Source organism: Schistocerca piceifrons, chromosome 10 (assembly GCF_021461385.2).
Source record: "Schistocerca piceifrons isolate TAMUIC-IGC-003096 chromosome 10, iqSchPice1.1, whole genome shotgun sequence".
Taxonomy (NCBI): domain Eukaryota; kingdom Metazoa; phylum Arthropoda; class Insecta; order Orthoptera; family Acrididae; genus Schistocerca; species Schistocerca piceifrons.
Window position 1 is genome coordinate 21,572,056 of NC_060147.1, and position 25,739 is coordinate 21,597,794.

General features: G+C 40.4%; 1 protein-coding gene across 1 annotated transcript in view; it reads right to left on the reverse strand.

The window, feature by feature from the left end:
- The window catches only part of LOC124719041 (vacuolar protein sorting-associated protein 13), a 447,369-nt gene that overhangs the window by 341,011 nt on the left and 80,619 nt on the right, over positions 1-25,739 (reverse strand). The window contains exons 16-18 of the mRNA XM_047244711.1: positions 22,695-22,774; positions 9,323-9,470; positions 3,814-4,085 (exon numbers count right to left, since the gene is read on the reverse strand). Coding sequence (XP_047100667.1) covers positions 3,814-4,085; positions 9,323-9,470; positions 22,695-22,774 — 500 coding nt within the window. The remainder of the gene's footprint in view (positions 1-3,813; positions 4,086-9,322; positions 9,471-22,694; positions 22,775-25,739) is intronic.

The following is a 25,739-nucleotide window of genomic DNA, read 5'->3' on the forward strand; positions in this document are numbered from 1 at the left end:
GAGAGCCAGTCCTGACAAAACTCTACCATCTGGTGAGCAAGATGTATGAAACAGGCGAAATACCCTCAGACTTCAAGAAGAATATAATAATTCCAATCCCAAAGAAAGCAGGTGTTGACAGATGTGAAAATTACCGAACTATCAGCTTAATAAGTCACAGCTGCAAAATACTAACACGAATTCTTTACAGACGAATGGAAAAACTAGTAGAAGGCAACCTCGGGGAAGATCAGTTTGGATTCCGTAGAAACACTGGAACACGTGAGGCAATACTGACCTTATGACTTATCTTAGAAGAAAGATTAAGGAAAGGCAAACCTACGTTTCTAGCATTTGTAGACTTAGAGAAAGCTTTTGACAATGTTGACTGGAATACTCTCTTTCATATTCTAAAGGTGGCATGGGTAAAATACAGGGAGCGAAAGGCTATTTACAATTTGTACAGAAACCAGATGGCAGTTATAAGAGTCGAGGGACATGAAAGGGAAGCAGTTGTTGGGAAGGGAGTAAGACAGGGTTGTAGCCTCTTCCCGATGTTGTTCAATCTGTATATTGAGCAAGCAGTAAAGGAAACAAAAGAAAAATTCAGAGTAGGTATTAAAATTCATGGAGAAGAAATAAAAACTTTGAGGTTCGCCGATGACATTGTAATTCTGTCAGAGACAGCAAAGGACTTGGAAGAGCAGTTGAATGGAATGGACAGTGTCTTGAAAGGAGGATATAAGATGAACATCAACAAAAGCAAAACAAGGATAATGGAATGTAGTCTAATTAAGTCGGGTGATGCTGAGGGAATTAGATTAGGAAATGAGGCACTTAAAGTAGTAAAGGAGTTTTGCTATTTGGGGAGCAAAATAACTGATGATGGTCGAAGTAGAGAGGATATAAAATGTAGGCTGGCAATGGCAAGGAAAGCGTTTCTGAAGAAGAGAAATTTGTTAACATCCAGTATTGATTTAAGTGTCAGGAAGTCATTTCTGAAAGTATTCGTATGGAGTGTAGCCATGTATGGAAGTGAAACATGGACGATAAATAGTTTGGACAAGAAGAGAATAGAAGCTTTCGAAATGTGGTGCTACAGAAGAATGCTGAAGATTAGATGGGTAGATCACATAACTAATGAGGAAGTATTGAATAGGATTGGGGAGAAGAGAAGTTTGTGGCACAACTTGACCAGAAGAAGGGATCGGTTGGTAGGACATGTTCTGAGGCATCAAGGGATCACCAATTTAGTATTGGAGGGCAGCGTGGAGGGTAAAAATCGTAGAGGGAGACCAAGAGATGAATACACTAAGCAGATTCAGAAGGATGTAGGTTGCAGTAGGTACTGGGAGATGAAAAAGCTTGCACAGGATAGAGTAGCATGGAGAGCTGCATCAAACCAGTCTCAGGACTGAAGACCACAACAACAACAACAACAACAACAACATACTCCCATGCTCATTAAACACCTCGGATTTAAACCCAATGGAGAAACTGTGGATCCACAACGATCAGGTTGTTAATGCCATGGATCATGAAATGAAAAACCCAGCACAGCTGGCTGCAGCACTGGGGTTATCTGGAATAGCTGCAAGACTGTCGATACCTTCCAGAACGTCACTGATTCTCTACCTGCAGGTCTCGCAGTGATATGCACTACAAAATGCGGATATTCAAGTTTCTGACAGGTAGTCACATTAATGTAACTGGATAGAGTAGTAAGGTGAGCAAGACTGAATAATATGAAGAGCTAGCTCCTGATCAGACTCTACTTTGCTGCCCAGTATCATGGTAGATAACTACCGGAACAATGCAATGGGCATTACCAAAACAAAACGGGTGTTCAAAAAGAAATGACCCGGAGTCTGGAATGCAAGAACCGGTAACAGGAGGGAAATATCATGGCGTGTGTATCGAGGTGTGGTTCCGACCAGAGTGTGGAGGTTCACAGCCCATCGCTAGAGGGCACGCACGCACATCACATGAGTATACAGAGCTAGCAGCAGCATGCATCAATCGTCCAATGCTGCCAGTCGCATTGCAAACAGTGACACACACGCAGCAAACAGGTGGTGTTCGTTATCTGACCGCGGAAGGAGGAGGAGGAATGGACATTCACAGACAAATGTCACAAGTGTACGGCGAACACTGCATGTCCCTTGCAAGGCTCAAGGTGTGGCACAAGCTCTTCAGGGAAGAACTTGTGTCATTAGCCGATGATGCAAGATCTGGAGCACGACACTGCATTACCGATGACATCGTCCACCTGGTGGATGCACTCATTGCCCACGACCGCCAAGTGACAGTGAAACCCTAGCCACCGTGGTCAGATTGAGTGTCGGACGTGTTCGCACCACCGTGAAGGAATGACTGCACATGCGCAAAGTGTGTGCCCAATAGGTGCCCCACAGTCTTCAACCACACCAGGAAGCATGTAGAATTGCCTTGCTCATCTGCAGCACTTTGCTCAAGAAGAGAATGCATTCCTGGCATGAGTGTTGGCTGGAGACGAGTCATGGTGTAATCACTTTGAATCAGTATCAAAATGACAAAGTCTCCAGTGGAAACATCCAGGGTCACCACAACCAAAAAAAAGCCAAGGCTATCCACACGAGTGCAGGAAAGGTTATGCTGACATTCTTCTTTGACCAAGATGGTCCCATTCCGATTCACTTCCTGCAGCACGGGACAACAGTGAATGTCCAGAGTTACTCGCGAAAACCTCGACCACCCTCCGCCGGGCAGTCAAATCAAAATGACCAGGCAATCTCACCCGTGGGGTCATTCTGCTCCACGATAATGCAAAGCCCCACAAGGCCAACCCAGTCACGGCACTCCTGCAGAAATTCAAATGGGAGGTTCTCTGCCACCTTCCGTACAGTCCGGACCTCTCCCCCTGTGATTATGCCATTTTTGGTCCCCTTAAAAGAATTCTAAGGGGCAAACGATTCACCTCGGATAATGAAACTTCCTGGCAGATTAAAACTGTGTGCCGGACCGAGACTCGAACTCGGGACTTTTGCCTTTCGCGGGCATGTGCTCTACCAACTGAGCTACCCAAGCACGACTCATGCCCCGTCCGCACAGCTTTACTTCTGCCAGTACCTCGTCTCCTACCTTCCAAACTTTACAGAAGCTCTCCTGCGAACCTTGAGTGAAAATCTCATTCTGGAAACATCCCCCAGGCTGTGGCTAAGCCATGTCTCCGCAATATCCTTTCTTTCAGGAGTGCTAGTTCTGCAAAGTTCGCAGGAGAGCTTCTGTAAAGTTTGGAAGGTAGGAGACGAGGTACTGGCAGAAGTAAAGCTCTGAGGATGGGGCGTGAGTCGTGCTTGGATAGCTCAGTTGGTAGAGAACTTGCCCGCGAAAGGCAAAGGTCCCGAGTTCGAGTCTCGGTCTGGCACACAGTTCTAATCTGCCAGGAAGTTTCCTATCAGCGCACACTCCACTGCAGAGTGAAAATCTCATTCTGCACCTCAGATAATGACGTCCAGCTGTATGTGCGGAACTGGTTAACATCGCAGCCCCAGGAATTTTATGAGACAGCCATTCACCACCTTGCGTCACAGTGAGACAAGTGTCTCAACAGCCAGGGTCAATACTTCTAATGTACAGGTACTGATTTCTATAATTATGTTTCTGGCTTGTTTCTTTCTGAACACCCCTTATACAACTCAAAATTAAGACTGTGGAAGCACCATTATAAAGTTTTGCTGTGAGGACATACTCAAACAATGATTGCCCTCCAATATGTCAGAAAGGATCTGAAGAGCTGCACTAACTGCTGACCTCATATTTGCAACAGATCCAGTATTTATGACGACTACTCACACTGGTGTACTTGACAGTGAGTAGGTACTCGAGCTCCCCTGCCGTCATCGGCGTGTCCAGCACGCGCACCGACCCGGACACGGGGTCGTTCAGGTCGAAGGCAAGCCCACCCAGCCGCAGCATAACCGTCTTATCGAATGTCTGGTCCACCATCTCGAACTCCAGGTGGAGCATCCGGAAAGTGAACAGCTTTTGAGCAGTTTCACCATTCCCACTGGCATCGGACTCAGGTTCCATCATGTTCAGCTGGTTGTACATTGACATCACGAATTCTGTGAAACATCACAAAAAAAAAAATCTGATTAAAATGTAGTCTTGCTTATAACAAGAATCATATTCATAAATCAGCTGTAATTTATAATACAGGGTGTTTATAGATCAGTTATACAAAAGTAAGCCTTAACTGTAAAAAGGGTAAATAACTTAAAGAAAATATATCTAAAAACAAAGATGATGTAACTTACCAAAAGAAAGCGTTAGTATGTTGTTAGAGACACTAACAAACACAAACACACAAAATTCAAGCTTTCACAACCCACGGTTGCTTCATCAGGAAAGAGGGAAGGAGAGGGAAAGACGAAAGGATGTGCATTTTCAGGGAGAGGGTAAGGAGTCATTCCAATCCCGGGAGCGGAAAGACTTACCTAAAGGACAAACAAAAAAAGGACACACACACACACACACACACACACACACACACACACACACAAGCAGACATATGTAAAAGCAAAGAGTTTGGGCAGAGATGTCAGTCAAGGTGGTAGTACAGAGGCAAAGATTCACCTCGGATAACAACGTCCAGCTGTACGTGCAGAACTGGTTAACATCGCAGCCCCGGGAGCTAACTTAAAGAAAAGTTTGATATAGCACTGAATACAGGATATCTTCAAGTTTTATTCTGGCCTAACACTGTCAGTTCCCGACATTCCTGCTAGGTGGCATGTGTGAATGATTTATTCCAATGTTATCACAGAGTCAAATAATGGTGCAGAGGGTACGCAGTGTCATTTATGGGTTCATGAATCTAAATCTGCCACTACAATTCAGAGACAATTCAGGACTGAATATTGCAAGCCATCACATCAAAGATCGGCTGCTGTTAATTGGTACAACTGGTTCATTGAAATAGGCTGCATACCACATAGGACACCAGGTCAGGGTCAGCAGACTCTGGTGCAGCAATTTAAAAAGTCTGGCAGTCTTACATTCGTGATCCAGGTAAATCAACAAGACACGGGCACTCAGAATAGAACACGCATATTAATGCAGTGTGGGAGGTACTACAGAGAGACATATCCCAACACTACGAACTTGAACCATTGTGAGCTTTAAGAGGAAGAGCGGGGAGGGCACAGTTTTGGGAAAGAGCTGAGTTTTGTTTAGAAGTGTTTCACACAATGCAAACTGAAGGTGATATTCTCAATAAAATTGTTTTCAGTGAATAAGCCACCAACCACACCTGCAGTAAAGTGACTTGGCATAACGTTAAAATATGGAGTGAGTAGAAACCACATCATATAATCCAATTTGTATGGTACTCATCTAAGAAATTTTTTTTCCACTGTAACCTGTAATGAAATATACAATGCTTTCTTTTTTGCTGAGTCAACTGTAACTGGACATGCACGAACATTATCTAATGCCTCAATTGTGACAGGATATGGGCATACAATTTATTTTTTAGGAAAACGGCGTGCCACCACATTATGATCGTGAAGTTGTCGTGTACCTCCTTAGGAATGTGCTGACATCAATTGGACGTAGTGGAACAATATCCTGGCCACCACAACCACCTGATTTTACCCTAGTGGGTTTTGTGTATGGGGTTACATTAAAGACAGTGTTCATTCCTCCATTTCATTTCAAGGAAACATCAAAGAGCTGCAACTATAGGTAACACAAGCAGTTGCCATCATAAGTCAAGACGTGCTTCATAGTCTCAGGCAGGAAATTACTAATGGGATGTTTGTTGTGTTACAAAAACTAACCACGTTTAATACCTGTCAATAAAATCAATGGTGTATCAAACATTTCTGTAAGTTATTTAGCTTTTTCACAGTTAAGGGTTACTTTTGTATAACTACTTTATAACCACCCTGTTACTTTCACTGGCCCAGTTTTCCACATAAGCAGCTTATGAGTCATATAATAAAGAAGCCAGTTTATAAAATGTTTGTTCCGATGCACTACTTTTACAAGGTCTGTTATATAACAGTTACTATTTGAAAAGCAACATCACAAAGGCTACCATAACATGTATTTCATTGTCGACAACCATGTTGAAGATGATCACTCCATTGAGCTGTCTATTTATACACAAAAACATGTTGATGCCTCAGAACATGTCCTACCAACCGGTCCCTTCTTCTTGTCAAGTTGTGCCACAAACTCCTCTTCTCCCCAATTCTACTCAATACCTCCTCATTAGTTATGTGATCTACCCACCTAATCTTCAGCATTCTTCTGTAGCACCACATTTCGAAAGCTTCTATTCTCTTCTTGTCCAAACTATTTATCGTCTATGTTTCACTTCCATACATGGCTACAATCCATACAAATACTTTCAGAAACGACTTCCTGACACTTAAATCAATACTCGATGTTAACAAATTTCTCTTCTTCAGAAACGCTTTCCTTGCCATTGCCAGTCTACATTTTACATCCTCCCTACTTCGACCATCATCAGTTATTTTGCTCCCCAAGAAGAAAGGATACTGCGGAGACATGGCTTAGCCACAGCCTGGCGGACGTTTCTAGAATGAAATTTTCACTCTACAGTGGAGTGTGCATTGATATGAAACTTCCTGGCAGATTAAAACGGTGTGCTGGACCGAGACTCGAACTCAGGACCTTTGCCTTTCGCAGACAAGTGCTCTACCAACTGAGCTACCCAAGCACGACTCTCCACAATACCCTTTCTTCCAGGAGTGCTAGTTCTGCAAGATTCGCAGGAGAGCTTGTGTGAAGTTTGGAATGTAGGAGACGAGGTACTGGTGGAATTAAAGCTGTGAGGACGGGGTGTGAATCGTGCTTGGGTAGCTTAGTTGGTAGAGCACTTGCCCGCGAAAGGCAAAGGTTCCGAGTTCGAGTCTCGGTCCGGCACACCGTTTTAATCTGCCAGGAAGTTTCATATCAGCGCACACTCTGCTGTAGAGTGAAAATTTCAGTCTAGGTTTCCTATGTGTTTGTGGCTGCAGGATGGGAATTAACAGATTTTTGAAAGCAGTAGTTGGAGCTAGACACACAGGATGTGCCATTTTGGAAATCGTATGGGATTTCAATATTCTGAGATCCACAACACCAAGAGTGTGCTGGAAACACAAAATTTCAGGCACATGCATAGAGTTGTCAGTGCTAACAGACAAGTAACACAGCGTGAAATGACTAGAGAAATCAATGTGTGACGTACGACAAACTTCTCTACTAGGACAGTGCGGCAAATTCCGGCATTAATGAGCTACGGCAGCAGACGACTGACACGACTGCCTTAACAGCATGACATTGCCTGCAGAGCCTGTCCTGGGGTTGTGAACCACATCCGTTGGATCCTAGATGACTGGAAAACTGTGGCCTGATCCGATGACTCCTGATTTCAGTTGGTAAGATCTGATAACAGCATCTGAATTTGGCGCAGACACCACGGTCCCAAGTTGTCAACAAGGCACTGTTCAAGCTGGTGGTGACTCCATAATGGTGTGAGCTGTGTTTATATGGAATGCAGTGGGTCCCCTGGTCCAACTTATAACTGCCCACCACATGTTGTGCCGACTCCACTGTAGCTTCAATGGATTTTTAAGTTTGTTTTATATGCCCAACTTCTGATTTCACCACACAAGTCTCCAGGATTGACCAGTTATTGCCCGATGACGACACGCGGAGTTCGCCGTTATTAATTATGTTTTTTAGATTTAATTTTATTACTCGTACAGAGACTCAACGTTCCTTTGTTTAACAGTGCGTCATCAAAATAAGTATGAAATGCTAATGTATTTACAATACATAATGTCGACTATTGAGTTAAAGTTCGTACCTGTTTTGCCAGAGAAGAGAAACCTTAAGCGCTTCTGCTTCTATAGTCTCAGTATCAAATGTTCACTAATTTCAATTTACTTCCTACCTCAGTTCAGTATTTAACACAAATTATATATCAATGTCATTTGGGATATAACGTCAGTTCCACACTAACGGAATAACACTTAATTGTCATTTAACATCACTTTTATTAATAATCCTTTTTTTTATGATGTAAATGTTAATGAATGATCACTATCTAGGAGGAAAGAGGGATTGATCCTAATCATGAGATAACAGCTTTTAATGAGCCCACAATAGTTAATTAAATAAAAAGTCACGTTCAAGGATGATATGCAAACAACTTTCGTTACGTCCGTTGTCACGTATCTGTCAAAACTAATCCTGTCGCCCACAATTCAAATTAACACTGATATTAACCCCTTTTGTCTGAACATCGAATCATAACTATTACGTGAAAGTTTATTCTAGTCCTCGAATTAATTCCTTTCAGATACGCGCATGACCGAACAGCAGAATGGAACACAAACGACTTGTTTTAACAACCGAACAACGCAATGATGTTGCATTATGACAATGTCCGCCCAATGAAGATCTCTTTGACTTTATATTCTGTACTCTGCTTAATTACATCATTCCCAATTACAATTTATTCAGCTATTTAACAAAAACATCTAACAAAAAATAAAATAAATTTATCCCAACATAAAAGATCCGTTATAAACTGAACCAATCATTGACTGGATGTGGTTTAGACTATTTTGAGACAGTTTGCAGCCATTAATTGACTTCACGTTCCCAAACAATGGTGGAATTTTTATGGATGACAACGAGCCACCGGGCCACTGTTGTTCGTGACTGGTTGGAACAACATTCCGGATCATTCAAGCGAATGATTTGAACACCCAGATCGCACGAGATGACTCCTACTGGACATTTTTGGGATATAATTGAGAGGTCAGTTTGTGCAGAAAATCCTGCACCAACAACACTTTTGCAATTATGGTGGGCTATAGAGGCTGCACGACTCAAAATTTCTGGAGGGGATTTCCAACAACAAGAGTTAATATCACATTGAGATGCTGCGCTATGCCACGCGAAAGGAGGTCCTACACGACGTTAGGAGCTATCGCATGACTCATCACATCAGAGTAAAACATCCAATCTTAACTTCATAGGAAATGTCAGGGATTATCGGGACAGCAGGTGAAATTTATCAATAACATCCCCACAACTTGGTAGCTCTATGGGATCTAAACATCAATGAGGAGCTTATATTGCATATGACATATACAAAGAAACTTGTGAATTCTCTTCCTCGCTGAACTGATGCCATTAGAAAAGGCTGCAGGTAGGGGGTGTTACATGGTATTAATATGAGCTCTCCTTGGGTTAACTTAGTTTTTGTCCAGTGTATTTTTTTTTTATTTTTTTATAAAATACAAGCATTGCTGATGTACGTCACAGATTCACTCACCTTTCATCACAAATTTTACTTCCAGATCTATAGCCTGGACCAATTCATCAGATGGCACCTTGGAGTCTTCTCTCTGCCTCGGTTTGCGCGCTTCAAATTCAAGGTATTTGGCAACAGCAGATGTGCTCGATGATCTCGATCCAGTTTCCTGTAATGCAGACCTCCGTAAACATTTGCAGATATGTCATTACTATTTTAACAGTGCAATCAATTAACTTACATGTTTCTAGAAACTATAAAGTTCTATTTATTTAAGTTGTTATAGGTCACCATATTCACAACACAAATTAAGAACGTATACACTAGAGGTCTGTAAACAGGGTGTTTTGTTCACCCGTACTCGCCCGAGCCCAGTCCACTCGAGCACAGCTCACTCGAGTGCGAACACCCTAAGAGGACAGGCTGCGATTAAACGAGATACCACGGGGAGGGCAGCACTTGCCACACTGCTGTTGCGGCCTTTTTAGTAGCAACACTGCGTGTTTGCAGACACGATGGAACTACACTCTCATCATTATAGTAATGCTATATTCCTGGGTGCTAGTGTCTAATTGCAACACCTCTGTGATGGATAAGAGGAAACAGCTTGCCTTATGCAGCAACGAATATTTTGAAACAGTTTGGCAATTCACAGGGACACTATATAACCATGAACTTTTGCAAGAATGATAATTAAAATCGCACTGATGTTTTTTATAATACCATGTGCTTTATTGATTCAAATGTACGAGGGTCGGTCAAAAAGTAATGCCTCCCATTTTTTTTCTACTTAAAGAAATCAAGTTAAGTGAAAAATTTGAATTTGGCGCCATTCCTCAAACCTTCTTCTGCAATCCACTGCAGTAGTAACTTTCTGTGTCAACAGGTGGCAGCACAGCAGAAGTTTGTAAGATGGCTGACATCGATGTTTGTTTGAGACAGCGTTGTGTGATTGAATTCTTGAATGCAGAAGGTGAAACGCCCATACGCATTCATGAAAGACTGAAGAAGGTGTATGGTGTTGTGACAGTGGATGTCAGCACTGTTAGACGATGGGTTCGTTGTCGTAAGGAAGCTGAAGGGCAAACACCGTTGACTGACGAAAAGCGGAGCGGCAGGCCGGTGAGTGCAGTGACTCCACACAACATTCAGCAAGTTGATGACATCATTCGTGGTGACCGTCGGGTGACTGCAGATGAAGTGTGTCGCATTATTTCTCTTAGTAAAGGCAGTGTGATCACTATTATTAAACAATTGGGGTACTCAAAAGTTTGTGCACGGTGGGTTCCAAGAATGTTAACCGATCAGAATAAAGAGGCAAGGAAAACAATAGCCTCCCAACACTTGCAGCGCTTCCGTTTGGAGGGAGATGAGTTTCTGAAAAAAATTGTGACCGGGGACGAAACATGGGTGCACTTTTTTGAACCCGAATCAAAGAGGCAGTCAATGGAGTGGCGTCACACAAGCTCGCCGAGGAAGAAAAAATTCAAAACTGTGCGATCGGCAGGGAAAGTTATGGCAACAGTTTTCTGGGATACAGAGGGTGTGATTCTGGTTGATTTTTTGGAGCAGGGATGCACAATAAATTCTGTTCAATACGTCACAACCCTCAACAAACTTAAAGCACGTCTTCAGCGAGTTCGCCCAACAAAATCAATGGCAGATGTTCTTCTTTTGCATGACAATGCAAGACCACACACCAGTCGTCACACCTCTGACGAGATTGTCAAAATTGGATGGGAAGTTTTGCCTCATCCCCCATACAGCCCTGACCTGGCACCATCAGACTTCCATCTGTTCGGGCCACTAAAAGAAGCTCATCGTGGGATTCATTTTGAAGATGAGGAGGCCGTCAAAACATCCGTGCGTCAATGGCTTAGGAAGCAGAGCTGTGATTTTTACCGTGCTGGGATACATGGCCTTGTTCAAAGATGGACCAAAACTGTAGAGATGGGCGGAGATTACATTGAAAAATGACAAAATGATCCTCAATGTTGTGGTTTTCAACCTATGTAATTGCATTTAAATTTCCTGACAATTAAACGTAGAAAAAAAAAATAGGAGGCATTACTTTTTGACTGACCCTCGTACATATGTGAACTTGACAACCTAAGAAATAAGTTATCTAACAGGAACAAAATTAGCTCCAAATTATTGACTGTTGTCATGATTAGAAAGAATCCACTCATTTTGGATCAAGTCTGCTTTGGCTACATGCCACGCCGGAATTTCTTTTGCTAGTGACATGTGAGTCTGGAACACAAAACTTTTTTTGGCTAAATCAGATAGCATGGGAAAGAGACTCCAATTACTCTGTCATCTCTGAAGCTGATCACTGTCTTCGCCACTATCCATTTGGGTTAAATAAAAAGTCAACATCGCCAGAAGATTTAGTATGACATCTCCTACAGTACAGTCACTCCAAAACTAGGGACTTCACAGTTTTAGCTATGGAATGTGGCTGACAATCGCTCAATGGCACTAAATACATATTTACAAATGTCGCAAAAGTATAGTAAGCTATTACTGCTACATTATAATGTTGTTCTAGCTTATCAGGAACTGAAATTTCATTACATATTTGACTCATACTGTTTAACATACCATCTCTATGAGAGACAGAATTTTTAACAATTGAAAGGGAGACCACAGAAATGCTACTGTTCTGTGCAACGTCCAAATTTTGACTTTCTCCTCTAAGAGAGGGAGAGAGCACTCTTTTTCATGCTTGTAGTAGCTACAGTTACACTGTGCTGCCAAAATGCTGGCGACACTGAAACTAGGATTTTGCAGTTAAGTGCAATTTTCAATTTCTTGACATGCAGCATGTGTTAAACAAGAAAACTGTGTCTACAGCAATCAAGGTATCTTCAGTCCCTGTATTACAATGACTTTTCAGTTTGTGCATCCACAACAAAACAAATGAATTGTCGCAGTACTATGAAAAAGAAAGTTTCCACTCACCACATAGCAGATTTGCTGAGTCGCAGATAGGCACAATACTGTCACTCAGCATCTCTGATACATGCTAAGTGGCAACTTTCCTTTTCATAATATTGTTACATTCCATCATGGATTTTCCATTGTTTGATTTCAAACTGAATCGTTGGATACTTCTCACCTTCGAGAATTTCTACTACACCTTTGAATGGCTCTAAAAAGTCATGAGTTATTTTGCAGTGTTATTGTAATAACCAGTAACTTTTTCAGAGATGTCCCTTTTCAGAAACATTTCCACAGCTTTATTCTACTGCCTCACTATGGAATGTTGCATCCTAAACAAGCTGTTTCACTTACTCTCCACTTCTTGCTTCAAGCTTGTCTGTACACAATTCATGTCACCAGTTTTCTTCACGAAATGGACAGTCTCTTTGGCAGCTATGTCGCAGAATAAACAACTGCAACCTCATTTATCAAACAGCGGTCATTGAAAATGTGGTTCAGGACTGCATTCAAAACATGTGTAATGCATGTATAATGCTGAAAGGCTGCAGTGTCTTGCATATATTACTGCCTCACTCAGTGAGAAATGAAATCTTACTACAACACTGGGGATTTGCTCTTAACAATTTGAATAATGTTTCCTCAATGTATTGTTCAAATAAATTCAGCTTTGCAGCACCTAATCTTTATAAACAAAGTGTGCAGTACTAGATGTGTCACACATTTCCCTATACGCATCAGTCATTTATTTGCTGTAGATCCATATGGATTTATGTGTAAGGCCTGGATAATGCTGGTCATCCTACTTTGTAGTATCCTTGGCTTGTCTTTCACTGCTTCATGATAGTGTCTTAAGATGATACAAAATGTTGGAGACGTCTACATGGACCAATTCTAAACTGATGTTTGGAAGCGTCTGACAAAAAATCCTACACCTAATATTAACTTAAATGGACAAAGATCTCTCGCCCACATTTCTGCACATCTTTTTAAGTACTCTAACTTTTAATGAAACTGTAGTTGGAACTTGCGTGAACCACCATCATTCATGGATTCAACTACAGCAACGCTTCACAACTTACACTTTGACGTCTTATGCAGACATGTGCCTTTAGATGTGTGACGGTGGATCCATAAGTAGAACACAGCACTTGCTATAGCACTTGTAGCAACACTGTTATCAGTCACTAATGAAAAACGCTCCCAGGCACTTATGACCATCATCTTCGGCACTCAGGATATATTCTTGCAAATCAGTTTTCACTTTCGCTCTATCCTTCATCAAAACATCATGCAATTTGATTCTAGAGCGGACGAATGAGTGGCACTCAGGTTACTGTAGGAGATAAAAGAGACTGAACAAGCTTCGAGAAAGCCAAGTAGAGCTGTTCCCCCAGTCCAAAGTGGCTGTATTGACATCTGCCAGACTTGAGCAGAGCAATTCGAACGAGCGTAAATGCCAGATGCAGATCTATAATATACACATATAATAAAATACAATGGGTATATAGGTGTAGTGGTTAATAAAAAACAAAAAGAGAAGAAAAGAAAAGGTTGAAAATGTGGGAAGAAATGTTGAATAAAAAGGGGGTTTTAAAATCGGTAATGACCGTGAAAAATGGAAAGAATGAAATGCAAATCGGACTTCATATTACAGAAAAGTTATCGGACTTCGTGATTCAGAAAAGCTATTGTTGGAGTGGTCCTTGTGGCGTTTCTGAGCAAAAGTCGAACCAATTTCCACTACAAAAATTATTTGAAAGAGAACAGAGAATAACAAATGTGATTGACGGGGAAATGGCGTAGATAAGAGTTCATCCTTTACCATGTTAACATGTCTTCTCGCGTGGGGTGTCCAGGTCTTCAAAAATCTCTTACTTCATTTCTATGTGAAAAGTAGTAGCGGCTCCAAAATTTTGCAATAAATTTCACTGTCTAGGAATTACTAACATATACAAAACCGTCTTGATGTTGAATGCAACATATTTTATGCGCTCCGAATTACATACAAACTTCCACAATACGTCTGCACATCAATAAGTTTTTTCGTCTCCATCCGGCCAAGACTAGCTAATAAGTTTTTACGTCTGCATTAAGCTTCCGCTCTCGAGAGACAAAAAAAACAGATAGAAAACAAAAAAAAGAGTTACAATTTTAGTATTTTCTCTACCGGCAAGCGCTCATACCGCTGCGACGGTATAATTTATATCTGAGGGAACGAGTGTAGCGCGGTGAAATTCAAAGTCCCGCTACATAGGGGAGGACTGATAATATCCTTCACTAAACAGATTTGTTTCGAATTCTGTATAGTACTTTAGAATGAATCTTTCACTATGCTTTGAAATATAGAAGGCCCAGTCCAGAAATAACCAGAAATGCAAAATTTTGGCAAAGTTTGTGTTTCTTTGTTATTTTTTGTGGTGTCCTAGAACTACACTGATGGAAAAAAAAAAAATATCGTAGCATCAAAAAATCATTAAGGCAGAGTAATGAAATTTCGGCAACACACTTGTCTAGGTAACACAAATGGTTCAAATGGCTCTGAGCACTATGGGACTTAACATCTTAGGTCATCAGTCCCCTAGAATTTAGGACTACTTAAACCTAACTAACCCAAGGACATCACACACATCCATGCCCGAGGCAGGACTCGAACCTGCGACCGTAGGAGTCCCGTGGATCCGGACTGCAGGGCCTAGAACCGCACGGCCACCGCGGCCAGCTGTCTAGGTAACACATTCAAGTGATTAACACTGCAAGATCGCAGGTTAATGTATGCACAAGATAAGCCATGCCAAGTCTTTCAGCAATGAGAGAGTGAGTGTTATCCTGTTGGAAAACACCCTCTGGAATGCTGGGCATGAATGTCAGCACAACAGGTAGAACCACCAGATTGACATCCAAATTTGGACTCAGGGTGCATGGGATAACCACGAGAGTGCTCCTGCTATCATACGAAATTGCACCCCAGACCATAACTCCAGTTGGAAATCCAATGTGTGTAGCATTCAGATGGGTTGGTTGCAGGCCCTCAGCTTGCCTCCTCCTAACCAACATGGTCCATCACTAGCACCGAGGCAAAACCAGCTTTTACCAGAAAATGCAACGGACCTCCAACCTGCCTTCAAAAGGCACCACTAGAGTCACAAATGGCACTGGTTTGGGGTCAGTGGAATGCACACTAAAGGGCTCCTGGCTCTGTGCTGACCATCACGTAACCAATTTGTAACAGTTCATTTTATCACTGTGGGGCCAACTGCTGCTGCAGATGCAGTACGATGTGCCAGAGCCACAAGCCAAACACAGTAGCTGTCAAATATTTGAAGAAATGCATCTATAAGCCATCAGCTGTACTAATGCCATATTTTACGAACTATAAGATGCACTTTTCTTCCTTCCAAAAATTGCCTCCAAAATTCAGGTGCATCTTATACTCGAAAGTAATATACCGGGTGATCAAAGAGTCAGTATAAATTTGAAAACTGAATAAATCATGGAATAATGTAGACAGAGAGGTACAAATTGACACACATGCTTGGAACGACATGGGGTTTTATAGAACCAAAAAAATACAAAAGTTCAAAAAATGTCCGACAGATAGCGCTTCATCTGATCAGAATAGCAATAATTAGCATAACAAAGTAAGACAAAGCAAAAATGATGTTCTTTACAGGAAATGCTCAATATGTCCACCGTCATTCCTCAACAATAGCTGTAGTCGAGGAATAATGTTGTGAACAGCACTGTAAAGCACGTCCGGAGTTATGGTGAGGCATTGGCGCCGGATGTTTTCTTTCAGCATCCCTAGAGATGTCGGTCGATCACAATACACTTGCGACTTCAGGTAACCCCAGAGCCAATAATCGCATGGACTGAGGTCTGGGGACCTGGGAGGCCAAGCATGACGAAAGTGGCGGCTGAGCACACGATCATCACCAAACAACACGCGCAAGAGATCTTTCACGTGTCTAGCAATACTTTTTTTTTTTTTTTTTTTCTAATAAAACCCCACGTCATTCCAAGTGTGTGTGTCAATTTTTACCTCTCTATCTACATTATTCCGTGGTTTATGAAGTTTTCAAATTTATACTGACTCTGATCACCCGGTAGAAATGTCCAGTGTTTGATTTTTGGGAACACTGGGTTCAACTGGAAGCAGTGTACCAATGCAACGAATACAGGTTGCGGGGATTCACAAACTAAAACTGTCTCCATACCATCCCACCATCACAAACACAGAGTACTATCTAACCTACGATGTGTCATTGCAGTCTATACTGCCAGTGAACTGAAAGCAATTTGTGTTATCAGTAACAGTACAATATTTTTGTTAGTAGCTTGTTTCATTATGGAAAAAACTGAAAGGTATTCATATGATGTAGGCTATAAATTGAAAATAATAGAATATGCAGAAGAAAATGGAAACCGAGCAGATGAGCAGCATTTTGGTACTTCACAAACATAAAAAAAACATTCGCGACTGGTGGACTAGTATAGAAGAACTGAAAAAATGAGGGATACTAAATGAGGACTGAATTCAAAATGGTCAAAACTAGAAGTTGACATATTGAAATGGATTCAAGGGCGCTACCAAAATGGCTCTGGAATTAATACAAAAATGATTCAAATGCAAGCTCACAATTTAGCACTACAGTGGAAGTTAACAAACTTTAAGGGTGGAGTTGGTTGGTGCCGCAGGTTTATGAAGCGTCATGGACTTAGCACGCGAACCAGAACCAAAATGTCTCTGAAAATGCCACAAGACTATGAAGACAAAATATTATATTTCCCTCACTTTATTACTCCAATTAAAAAAAAAAAAATGTGGAACTAAGCCAAATAGCTAATATGGATGAAACTCCTCCGACATTTCATCTGCCGAGCAACAGAACTGTTGCCATGAAAGATGCTAAAACTATAACTATAAAAATAAGCAGCCATGAAAGAATGCACTACACTTCATGTTGTGCTGATGGTGCTAAACTTAATCCAATGGTCGTTTTCAAGCATGAAATGGTACCACACTGCCAGGTGGTGGTGTTCATGTACATGACGAGGGCTAGATGGACAAGGCTAGTATGAAATTGTGAATTAACAGAGTGAGAGAGAGAGAGAGAGAGAGAGAGAGAGAGAGAGAGAGAGAGAGAGAGAGAAGGAAAGGTGCTTTATTGAAGAATAGTTCTCTCTCTTCTCATGCTATGTCAGTTTAGTAGTCGTTTGAAAAATTCTGTGAAAGAGAAACTAAGGCAGGGAAATATAGAGCTTGCTGTTATTCTGGGAGGACTTGCTTCACAACTGCAACCTCTTTATGTCTCAATAAATAAACCACTAGAGTGTATATGAGAAAGGAATGGAACAAATGGATGACAGATAAAGCCCAACACGAATTCACACTGAAGGGAGCTTTAAAATGGCCTACAATCAAACAAGTGTGTCAGTGGATGAAACAGTCATGGTCTAGAGTGAGAGAAGGCATTACTGTTAAATCTTTCAAGAAGTTCGGCAGAAGAGGAGGAGGAGATTAGTGTTTAACATCCCGTCGACAACGAGGTCATTAGAGACGGAGCACAAGCTCGGGTGAGGGAAGGATGGGGAAGGAAATCGGCCGTGCCCTTTCAAAGGAACCATCCCGGCATTTGCCTGAAGCGATTTAGGGAAATCACGGAAAACCTAAATCAGGATGGCCGGAGACGGGATTGAACCGTCGTCCTCCCGAATGCGAGTCCAGTGTGCTAACCACTGCGCCACCTCGCTCGGTGAAGTTCGGCAGAAATAACACTCTCTATGGCAGTGAAGATCATCATATATGAAGAGGACAACGATGAGGATGATGATGATGATGAAGAGGAAGAAAAACAAGAGGAATAAAGTTCAGATGATTTCAAATGTCAGTTCAGTTTTATAAACTAAGATTTTTGTGGTTTGGCTTTGCAATCTAATAATAAAAATGATAAAAATGTTACTTAAAAAAACTGCTTAAAAATTAAGGTGTGAATTATAGTCTTAAGGGTCTTATACTTCATAATTACACTATACCTTTACTCTCTACTGGTTCTACTTAAATAACCATCTTCACAGGAGGAAAAACTGTACAATGATGAGTCACGAATACATTATAATCAAATCAACTTCAATCATATGTTCATTCAATTGTTCCATAAACTAATATGAACTGAAATCATTTTGTCTGATCCAAAACAATTTGTATCAAACAATATAATTTTAGTTCATCTGAGTTTGTGTAATGTGTGTCACACAATGAGTTTGTACTCTCTTGTTTGTCAAAGGAAATAGTCTGTGAATTCGTAGTAGTGATGTACTGTTTTTTGATGATGGTATTGTCTGTTTTGGGAAGACATACAAACAGCAAGTACAAAGCAATTGTTCAAAAAGGGAAGTATTTTGCAATGGAGTGCATTTATTTATGAATAGTTTTATTTACTTTTTGAAAAGAACTGGAAATTTGTATGTAAATTAAGCTCTAAACATAAAGATTTACCAAATAAACAGTTGGAATAATATACTTCAAGAGTTAATAAAATCCTTAATTATAGCAACTGACAGTAAACATACAAACATTTTACAAAATGTAAGAAAGTGTAGCCTCTTATAAAGCCTTTATTTTGGCATTGAAAGGTGAAATCAAACTTGAAGAAATTGGAAATAAACTTATATAAAAGAAAAAATGTCTTTCAACTTATTACTTTTTTATCTTTGCAACAAAAATGAAATTTATTATTATGTGACAATTTTCCTTGTGTCCCTGCAAAGTGTGATACAGTTAATGCTATAATCATTAAATATTGCAAAATCAACGCCACACATACTGCACTGCTCAGTGACATTATCTGACACACAGACTAAGAGCTTAAGTGATATTTGGTTGTCACTGAATTGACAGATTTGCAAATGAGTGACCTACGTTCTCTTAACCATTTCTGCTATTTTTCTGATGCACAGTATCCAGACTATCTGCATCTGTAACTATTTAAAACTATTTTCACACTTTAAATTGGTCATGTACCACAGTCTGCATGTACGAATGATTGACAATTTGTGTGCTTAGTGGCTGCCCTGAAGGGTCAAAACTTGACATCAAAGAAGGCACAGAAAGTTGAAAAATAACTCTTGCTGATACCTCTGATGTTATGAAATTATGTCCCTACACAAAAAGGCTACATCTCTACAGCAAACAGCCAAGATACCAGGTAAAATTATGTTCTTATCTGAAGGCTTAATTTAATTTTCACAATGGGAAGTTATTTAGTACACGCTACCCAAAAGCCCCACTCACTCTGCTAATAGCAGCAGCACATGCATCCATATTGCATGCATATGAAGGCACTACAAAGTGTGTTCAAAAAGTAAGGTGACTTCATATTTTTATGAAAAAATATTTATTCATCATTTATTCACATTCATGTTGTCCCCTTCAAAGTAATCCCCCTCAGATACTATACACTTGTGCCAACACTTCTTCCAATCCTGGAAGCACTTCTCATAAACACTTTTTGGTACAGCCTTCAGTACTTCCATCAATGCAGTTTTTATTTCCTCAATTGTTGGATATCTTCACCCCTTCACATGGCTCTTCAGTTTTGGGAACAGGAAAAATTTGCAGGGGGCCAAATCTTGTGAATGTAGTCACTGAGGCACGATTGTCGTGTTTTCGGCCAAAAAATCTCTCACAAATAATGATGAATGAGCAGATGCGTGATGCAGAAGCCATGAATTATTTTTCCCATATTCCAGACTTTTTTGCATATTGCTTCCCACAAACAGCACATAACGTCAAGGTAATATTCCCTATTGACTATACAACCTTGAAGCAAAAATTCACGATGCACTACGCCACTGTAACAAACTGACATTTGATTGAACTTGGCGCGCTTTTTTCAGTCTTGGCTCTCCAGGAAGCTTCCATTGGGATGATTAGGTTTTGACGTCATAACCATAAACCCATGTTTTGTCACCAGTTATGACCCTTTCGAGCAAATCGGGATCACCACTGACATCATTCAAGAGCTCCTGAGTGATGCTCATGCGACGATTCTTTTGATCAAAATTAAGAAGTTTTGGAACAAACTTTGCTGACACAAGTCTTGTGTCCAAAACATCCAAAAAAATTACATGACACGAGCTGACGTATATGCCATCATCCTCAGCAATTTCTCTTACAGTAACTCGACGATTTTCCAAAACAATTTTCTTCGCAGCTTTGATGTTATCACCCATTGTTGGTGTGCTGGGACACAGAGCGAGGTTCGTCATTGACACCTTCTCCACCATCTTGGAAAAGCTTGTACCACTTCTAAATTTATTTATTTTTACTTAGAGCAGACTCACCATATGCCACTGTCAATATTTAACATGTTTTAGAGCATTTGATTCCATTTTTACACAACATTTGATGCAAATTCTTTACTCCATTTTCTTATAATAATTGAAAATTGTCGAGCACACTAAAACATGTCTAACCTTTCTATCTGTCAAAAACTGAGTATGCTGTACACTTGACACTGTAAACATATGCTCAGGACATGTGTACCAACGTAATGAAAAGAAGGGGGGATCAATAATCAAATGTACATTGCCCGCATAATTTGCAAAGTCACCTTACTTATTGAACAGCCCTCGTATGTGAATGCAGACAGGTCTCCAGTGCCATTCTAATGTGTGGTTATGTTTACAGTTCGTGCACATGGTATTGTTCTGCACTGCTGTCATCACCTCGTGAGGTAACCCGCATTGTTTCTCCTTCATTCTCTACTCATGCCTGATACCAGAGCTTTTATCAATTAATTTTTAAATTTTTTCTGTACAGGTTGCCTTTTAGAATATTTTATTCAGCATCATATCTTCATAGACAGATGCTTCTTGGCAGGAAATTTTTCATATTTTAATGAGAGTGTCATTATGTTTCTTTTTGCGATTTTATTCAGTTGGTGTTTGCAGCTTATTTTGCTTTTATAGTAGTCCAGGTTAGAATCACGCCAGATTAATTGTAATGTCATCCTCGCGTTATATTTTCGGGTCATCTGATGATACCCTCTCTGGGCGAAATGCGTCGTTCTTGAATAGATAAAGAAGACTGCACAACCTACAACTGTTCTTTCAATAGTAGCAATAATTTGGTTGCTGTACCACTACACCAACTTCAAATGGAATAATTTTTAAGCTGTGCACTAGGTAAATGCTATTGCAGACCATCTGCATCCCTTCATGACTAATGTCTTCCCCAGTGGTGACAGTATCTTCCAGCAAGATAGCTGTCCATGTCGTGGCCACAATCTGCTTACAGTGCTTTGAGGAGCACTATTGTGAGCTCGTGTTGATGTCTTTGCCATCAAACTTGTCCAGTCTGAACCCGATGGAACACATCTGTAGCATTATTGAGCACTACAAATCACCAGCACATAATTCATGGGAATTGCTTGACATGTGCAGAGAAATGTGATTGCACATACTTCTGGAAACATACCTAGGACTTGTTGAATCCATGCATGCAGAATTGCTCCTGTGTTGTGTTCCAAAAGTGGAAGCTGACCTGTGAACACGTGCTACATAGCCAGATGTTTATTTGTTTCATGTGACACTGCTCTTGTAGGTGTTAACACTAATTTAATTCTTGTTCCTTTTAATACATATTTTTGCCAAACAATATTTCAAACAATACTTTAAAATATAAATTTTTACACACAAGCAACTCTTTAATAGAAATTATAATCTTGAGTGTCTTCAGGTATGACCTCTTCAGAAGGAGTGTAATAACATGATGCTTAAGTGTAGATATGGTCACCAAAAAAGTAATTACAAGAAGAAATACTCCCCTTGAACAAATTTCTAATAGGAAGATACCTAAAACTCAAAAAGTTGGTAGTCCTGCATGAAAGCCTTGTGGTAGATGTAATGTGCTTTACACCTTGTACATTCCCACAGTTTCAGTTCTTGCTTTGTGCTTTATGCACACTTTGCACATCCTTATTCTTTTTTTTTTTGGTGTCAGACTAATATTTTTTCAGAAATGGGTTCAATGTTGTACCTCGAGTCGGAGAGGTGTTTAACCCAGAGATGGTTTTTCACACTTTTTGTAGTCCGGCAATCTAACATTTTTTAACATTACCTCTGCTATATTTAGTCAGTAATCAACATATGCTTGCTTTCTCTGACTCAGTTGGTTTTTGGATAATGCACATATTGAATAAGGCCTTAGCTGACACACAGTTCCCATGAGTGCGACTTGTGATGTCCAAATTTGTTTACACAAGCCAGATTTATTACAGTACGGCAAGGTAGCCAGAGCATGTTGTGTCATCAGCATATGTATAACATTAATTACATAGTTGGAGCAGGGTTTCACTTATATTTTACACAAAATGAACTGACAATAAATGACAATACTTCAAGAGCATGCACTATTTTAAAACATGCATCTGAATGATTAATATACCTGGATCGGGGCAGGTATCTCTTCTTCGGTGGGAAATGGGATACTCGCAAAAATTGCCATCAAGTGAAGAAGTCGCATATCTAGGCAAAAAACAAAGTAGTCACACAACGAAAGAAGTAAGAGCTTTATGTAGAGCTAACCAAAATAAACAGGACAGAAATCACTGCATATATGGGAGTCAATATTTAAATTCTGAATAAATAAATGTGAAAAATAGAAAATACACAACCAATTCATGAAAAACAGGTTCTAAACTGAGAGCAGAAGGTGAGAAAAAAAAGTTCATTGAATTATAAACATCCACGTGTACATTTATAGCCCACAAGTCAGTTCGTAGCATGTGGTAAAAAATACCTTCCCCCAGTCAGCTATTCTATTCAAAAATGGTTCAGCTGTCCGCACATTCTGTTTAAAGTTGCATTCTTCTAAATTCACTGTTGTGGCCATTTTGTCAGATGTATGAGATAGAAAGTAACTTGCTGCTGACTCTTCTTACAGCACACATTCCATGAATTTGTAGAGTTACAAACACTGTTGTACTTTCCTCCCAACTGGTAGCAGGGAAATATTTGTATTTTGATATTTCAATATATTTACCATAATCATATTTCAGTTTACCCACAAAACTATGTCTCTTTTACATATCATGCAGAGTTAATGAGAACTGGAACAAAACAGTACTGTCTTTGACACTCAATGCAGATTTTCAGTCACTGTGACCTATTAGCCAACAACCAGCAACAGTGAGTTGAGCATACTCTGTAGCATAATGTTAAGAAAAAGGTTAGAAATTATCTGCTTATCAGAGGATACAGTTTATAAAAAAACGTTGTTCTTCGGAGTAGTCTTATATCTTCCACTTCACATTATTTACACAAACCTGTGGGGGAGGGGACAGAACATATAGAAAATGTTTTATCAGTAGACAGGGTGCCTAACACTTTGGCAGGCTGTCAAATTTTGCACCTTATGACATACTTAGGTGACAAATTCTACATCTTGGAAACAATTATGTATCTGACATCTCAGAATCTTTCTTAAACTTGATGTTCCATTAATTTCTAAGGGGGGGGGGGGGGGGGGGAACACAAAAAACCATTCATGTTCTACTACTCACGTAGCTGCTCGTGTGTGTAGTGGCACGCAACATATTATGGGGAACTGCAAACCTCACAATCCTTCAACCGACGCTAGAATACATCCAAAATATTTGTAACAAAGTAATGAACCCAAGTGTGTGTAGTTGTGTATAGGAGTTATTTCCACCTCATAATTTAATTTCAAAATATTTCATGACAGCTTTTTTTTTTCTTTCTTTTTAAAGCAATCAACTCATAATGCCCTACTAAAATTACAAAATGACAATGATACTATGTGTGTGAAATAGGCTGAAATTCTTTCCTTCATTTCCAATACCCTAGAGCCCGCCAATGTTGGGTTGAGACTGGTGTGGTACTGCTTCAGTTTCCATGGAGAGTGAGCCACATCCACATCACGGCTATTATTATGATGGGGTCACTACTCCTAAAGAGACAAGGGTGGTTTGAAAAGTTCTCAGAGTCACCACGAGATGTCAGCACTAGCCAAAGAGTTGTTCACATGACATTCACTGGACTGTTGCCTGTAAACACATGCCATGTCAGTGGTCTTGGAAGAGAGCTGTGGTGGTGATGTGGCTCTGTTGTTGCCACATAGTTATTTGCGAAGATTGGGGGGGGGGGGGGGGGGGAAGGGGGGGGGGGGGGAGCGTCGAGATTTGAGCAGTGATTAAGTATTTCGTAAAGAAAGGTACGAAAGCAAAGGACATTCATGCCCATTTCCAGAATACAGTGGTCGGCCAAGATGTGTCACTCCTCCAGAAATCATTGCAAAAGTGCAGAAAATGGTCACGGAGGATCCCCAACTGAAAGTGCGTGAAATTTCTCACACTTGCCAAATGTTATCTGAAAGGGTATATCACATTTTAACTTAAGCATCAGAAATGAAAAAATTATCTGCAAGATGGGTGCCATGACTCTTGATGCTGGATCAAAACCACATGAGAATGGACATATCGGAACAATGTTTGGCCCGTTTTAGGAGAAACGAACAAGAGTTTCTGTGCTGGTTTGTGACCACAGATGAAACTTGGATGCACTGCTACACCCCAAGAGACAAAACAACAGTTAAAGCAGTAGAAATATGGCGATTTTTCGCCACCAAAGAAAGTGAAGACAATTCCTTCAGCGGGAAAGGTTATGGCATCAGTGTTGTGGGATGCGAAGGGGATTCTGTTTGTCGATTATCTCCTCACTTAGCAAATAATTACAGGAGAATACTATGCTAACCTCCTGCAAGCACACACATGCCATCGCCACGGCAAAATTACACAAACTAAGCTATGAATTGTTGCCACACCCGCCTTATTCACCAGATATGGCCTCGTCAGACTTCCATGTCTTCCCAAAGCTGAAAATTTTTCTTGGTGGATGAAGATTCACTTCAAACGAAGAATTGGTAGCTAGAGCTAACAACTATTTTGCAGACCTGGAGATTTTTGAGATGGGATCAAGGCACTGGAACATAATTGGACCAAGTGCATTAATTTACAAGGAGACTACATTGAAAAATAAAAAGTTTCAGTGATGCAGGTACTTCTTTCTATTCCTTTCCAAGAACTTTTCAAACCACCCTCTTATTTTAATGGTACTGCCAGACCCCCTGCAGGGAGAAACCCGCGTATCCTGCCTGTCTGTGTCTAACCCACATAGGTGGGTGTGGAAAATGCCTATAGACCACATCCAGGCAAGCCAGCATCTGACCCCGTCACTAATGAATATATAATAAAAAATTTCATTTACAAGACTGTCATTATGTTTCCTTAATGTAGTGTGTCCAGTTTTATTATTATTATTATTATTATTATTATTATTATTATTATTATTATTATTCACTGTAGTAAATAAATAGCATCACAGATCTAATTCAGTTCCTCAATTCTCTCACTGTTCTCTGTTTTTCCCCAGTACTTAATCTTTTTGCCATGTCCTCCGTTTCCTTCTTCAG